Genomic DNA, 4,568 nt, shown 5'->3' with positions numbered 1-4,568 from the left:
ACAGGTCACGACACAACAGCCAGTGCGATCTGCTGGACGCTGTATAATTTAGCACGCCACGACTACTATCAGGAGAAATGCAGGCAGGAAGTGATGGATCTGATGCAAGGGCGAGACCGACATGAAATAGAGTGGTAAGAAAACACACGTGCATACAACCACAATGAACATTTGATTGTAATTTCCTCAGAAAAAAATGCTGAGTAAGAGGGGGGTAAACTAGTATTAAGTGCAGCTGAAAGTTTGTTATAATAAGGCCGAAATGAGTCATATTTAAACGTGAATATCTTTATTTAAAGGGAGGATCTGTCCAACCTTCCCTTCACCACCATGTGCATCAGAGAGTCTCTCCGGCTGCACGCTCCTGTGCAGGCTGTGACAAGGACGTACACCCAGGACATGGCACTGCCAGGGCATCGGACAGTGCCAAAGGGTGAGAGGGAGCGACTCTGGGCTTTTTCAAATAGATTTCAGACATTACATTCTACAAGGGAGGGAAAACCCTGATCAGCTAGTGGCGCATTCTCAAAAAGATGTTTCTTTCTGTGATTCCTCCCAAGGTGCCATCTGTTTGGTCAGTATTTATGGGACACACCACAACCCTGCTGTTTGGACAAACCCTGACGTAAGAAATTAAAAAGAGAAATCTTAAGTTTCTTTTCACTTATAACCTGTGCGACTTGTTCTCTTTTAGGAGTTTAATCCGCTGCGTTTTGGCCCTGCATACACAGCGGAACAGGCTTCTCATGCCTTCATCCCCTTCTCTTCGGGCCCCAGGTATTGAGTCCTCATTGCTGCAAGGTAAATAGGATCTGGCATGATCAGGAGTATGTTGGTACAGACTGGAACCTGTATGTGTTCACACAGGAATTGCATTGGGCAGAAATTCGCCCTGGCAGAGCTTCGGGTCGTCGTGGCGTTGACCCTGCTCAGGTTTGGCCTGACCCCGGGGGCGAACCCTGAACTCGGGACCAGGTCCGGGGGAGTTCGCCGTCTCCCCCAACTCGTCCTGCGTGCGGAGGGAGGTTTGTGGCTGCAGCTGGAGCCTCTGATCCCGCACAACCCGGAGGAGTCGCAGGATGAATGACGCCCAACAAAATCACACACGCTCCGGCCTTTATGTTTATCGTATTGTTTCTAAATCTATTTGTGACATTTGTTAGGCTCCATGACCCTTTTATTATCACTTTAAAATGAATTTAATATCATTTGTAATAGCAATTTACTGCTGCTACATGTATTATTGTTCTAATGACATGATTGTTGACTGTATTAAGTTGGTTTTTATTATCTGTGTTAAGACACAGATAATAAACAAAAAAGATGTTTGGAGTCTGCAGCAGAGTAAAAATGATCTTTGCTTAAAAAATATTAATAATTGCATGTGATTTGCATACTAACAAGAATGTTCCTGTGGATAAATGATACATGATGCATTTATTGCAGCCCTGTTGTTCATCAGATTGCGTAAGGATGATGTCATTAAAGAATAAAATGGAGCCTGTTCATTTTGCTACGCAACACAAGCTTTAGTTTTCTGACTGCAGTAACAGCCTCTGGACACTGGGGGCAGGGGAATGATGCCGTTTTTGTTTGTGTGTGTATGTAGATGTATTATTTGTATCCACTTTTCCAGAAGTAACTAACTACACCAGTGATTGTGTTGGTTAGCGTCACATCTATGGTGGAACAATTTGGAGGCGGTGGTTTCCTTTTAACTTTCACTTTCAGCTTCCTCAAACAGATTCTACTTAGAGCTAGCGAACTGTACTTAAAGCCAGCAGACTACGCCTGTGTTTTTAACAGCGTTATGTTTAGCGAAAGCAGCTTGAGTTACCTCTCGTTCATGAGTAAGATGTGGCCGCGTGAGACATCCAGGACACTGGCCGGTTGCTTGTGTGTTTTTCTGGCTGTCGTGTCCGCAAACTCCGGTAAGGTTATTACGTTAGTTGACTGCTGGCTTGCACGTTTTATACGTTTAAAAGTAAGTTATAAGGATATGTGCAAGTTGCGTCGCAGTATTATCAGATCCACGACCCCACTCAGTAGCACGCAGCTACAGTAAGGCTGTATTTATAGCGCTAACAGATACCACCCGTCAACAATACACAGAGCCCCAGGGCTGAGATGTATAATAGAGTTTAGTGAAGCAATGCAAATAGAAAGAGTTAGGGATAATAGAAATCAGAGTGCTGTGCAATAGAATAGAGTAGATCATAGCTGGGTGGAATATGTTGAATAGAAAAATAGGTGTTAGGAATAGAGCAGAATAGAGTAATCTAATACAATGGAACATGATTAAGATGTGGAGAATGGAAAAATAGCAGTATATATAGAACAGTTATGACTGAAATAGATTAGAATAGAGCAGAATAGAGTAGAAATATAACAGGTAGGAGTACAATACAATAGAGTAGAAATATAACAGGAGTACAATAGAATAGTGTAGGAATATAATCGGTAAGAGTACAATAGAATAGAGCAGAAGAGAGTATAAATATGATAGTTAGTACAATAGAATAAAGCAGAAGTGAGTAGATGTATAACAGTTAGGAGTATTGATTAAATAGACCAAAAGAGTAATAGTCAAACAATAAAGCATGGTGTAGGTAAAGTGTGTAAAACGGATGAATACCCTTGGACAGTGAGGAATAGAACAGAATAAAGTAGAATAGAATAGTTGAGCTTCATAAGAGAAGAGACAACAGAACAGAAACGTAAGACCAGAGGGAGAGTAAAAGAATGGAATAGAATAAAAAAGTAAATAAGAGTAAAAAATAAAGATATTGTCACAAAGAACTAACTTAACAAGACTCGTATATTTCACTTATATGATTTTTCTTTTTTTATTATTCGTCAGTTAAATTGTATTTCCCCCTTTAATGAAGGTCTTAATGCGGCCTGAAGCTAATCTAAAACAACCAATGTGACATTATCAAAGAGTACTCAGTGGTAGCTAAAAAACAACCCAAAGATAAATCATTTACAAAGATATGAAACAGAGAAAAGCAACAAGCCTCAAGAAGCTGGAAGCAGAGCAGGTACTGAGCTTCTTTTTGTCCTCGCAGAGACTGTATCCTACAAGAAGGTGGGCGACGAAGCTGTTCTCAGACCAGGTATCAGCGTTGTGACGGGCATCACCAGCATCAATTGGAAACAGGACGGTAACATTGCCGCCGACTGGGAAGGATCGGCAACCGATTTTTATCGTCAGTTCATAGGTACGCTGAGCTCACGTCTTTGGTGTCTGTGGGATCAAATATGTGCTTCATTTCAGGGTGTTTTTAAGTGATCGATCCTAAGTAGTACTTCAAAAACCTCTGTTGGGAGGCTAACCCTCTCCGTGTCTGCTTCTGTTTAAAGTACGCGGTAGCCTGAACACGACAAATGGAGAGCTGACAATCACGGGACTGATTCCAATTGACAGTGGATTGTACACATCAGAAATCAACAGCGAGAAGAAGACTCCAGATCTCCGTCTCTTTGTCATCTGTAAGTGGAAATTTCCCCTGAATACAATTCTTAATGAGATTTAATCTTTTAAATTAGACTATGTCACACACATATATATATATATGACTCCAACTTCTAATCTCTTCTTTCCCCAATAACGACAGCTCCCGTCCCGAAACCCACTGTCGGCATATCCTGTGACAACGAGAGCACCAGCTGCACTCTGACCTGTGATGGAAACACCACGGGCGCTGAACCGGTCACCTACAGGTGGAGGCCAGGCGACGATGTGTGGACTAAATCTCAGGAGCTACACATTACAAAGGTATTGAACAGTGCACTGCGTAGTGCGACGATCCCCGTCTGTGTTTGTGTGTGTGTGTGTGTGTGCAACGAGCAACTCGCACGTTTGGTAATGTATCCTTCTGCTTCAAGACCGGCAACTCGAGTGTAAAGGAGTTCAGCTGTGAGCTGTGGAATCCGGTCAGTGAGGACAGCAGCCTACCCATCCCCAACCCTCTCCACAAAGGTGGGTAGTTACACCAGGTATCTCAAAAATACACCTGATGTGTTATTACGCTGTAATAAGCCCAAGTTGTTGTCGTTTAACACCCGTAGGACTGCTGAACATTGTCCCGGGAGTCATGATGTTCATCGCTCTGCTGGTCGCTCTGCTGCTGCTGGTCGGCTTCCACAAATGCAAAACAGGTGACAACTCATCACGCAGTAATTGATATTTTTACATCAAATTAAGAAGCTGTTATGTGTGCATTTATGTGTTCTTTCTTTAACGATGAGAGTTCTAATCATTGTTTTATTTCCTCTAGGAATGTGGTTCTTCCAAAAAAGTAAGAAACCATTTAAAGCAATGAATCGTTTAACACGGAACAAAAACAAGAGGAGGGATAGTTTGTGAATCATTTTACTGTTTGCCCTTTGCATTATGGGAAATGTAGGAAATGTAGGAAACACTGGCTGTTTTAACATATTATCTGTAATCCTCTCCCTGCAGCATCCATGCCATGCGACTCAAGTTAGTAAATCATAAATCATACACTCTGGACCTTTTATATATATATATATATATATATATATATATATATATATATATATAT

At 41.7% G+C, this 4,568-nt stretch overlaps 2 protein-coding genes across 2 annotated transcripts in view; both read left to right on the top strand.

The window, feature by feature from the left end:
* cyp4f3 (cytochrome P450, family 4, subfamily F, polypeptide 3) overlaps window positions 1-1,499 on the top strand; it is a 3,763-nt gene extending 2,264 nt beyond the window's left edge. Inside the window, exons 9-13 of the mRNA XM_031852166.1 lie at window positions 5-134; window positions 300-433; window positions 561-625; window positions 695-777; window positions 868-1,499. Of these exons, the coding sequence (XP_031708026.1) occupies window positions 5-134; window positions 300-433; window positions 561-625; window positions 695-777; window positions 868-1,087 (632 nt within the window). The 3' untranslated portion in view covers window positions 1,088-1,499. The remainder of the gene's footprint in view (window positions 1-4; window positions 135-299; window positions 434-560; window positions 626-694; window positions 778-867) is intronic.
* A 68-nt stretch (window positions 1,500-1,567) lies between these two features.
* Window positions 1,568-4,568, top strand: part of LOC116386159 (uncharacterized) — a 4,032-nt gene continuing 1,031 nt past the window's right edge. Inside the window, exons 1-8 of the mRNA XM_031852168.1 lie at window positions 1,568-1,931; window positions 3,069-3,221; window positions 3,364-3,492; window positions 3,618-3,778; window positions 3,889-3,982; window positions 4,072-4,161; window positions 4,281-4,301; window positions 4,466-4,486. Coding sequence (XP_031708028.1) covers window positions 1,682-1,931; window positions 3,069-3,221; window positions 3,364-3,492; window positions 3,618-3,778; window positions 3,889-3,982; window positions 4,072-4,161; window positions 4,281-4,301; window positions 4,466-4,486 — 919 coding nt within the window. The 5' untranslated portion in view covers window positions 1,568-1,681. The remainder of the gene's footprint in view (window positions 1,932-3,068; window positions 3,222-3,363; window positions 3,493-3,617; window positions 3,779-3,888; window positions 3,983-4,071; window positions 4,162-4,280; window positions 4,302-4,465; window positions 4,487-4,568) is intronic.

The sequence above is a fragment of the Anarrhichthys ocellatus genome, unplaced genomic scaffold (genome assembly GCF_004355925.1).
Source record: "Anarrhichthys ocellatus isolate YVR2014 unplaced genomic scaffold, GSC_Weel_1.0 scaffold12, whole genome shotgun sequence".
NCBI classification, from domain to species: Eukaryota; Metazoa; Chordata; class Actinopteri; order Perciformes; family Anarhichadidae; genus Anarrhichthys; species Anarrhichthys ocellatus.
The sequence above is the reverse complement of the archived record's forward strand: the minus strand, read 5'-3'. Positions and strand labels throughout refer to the sequence as shown.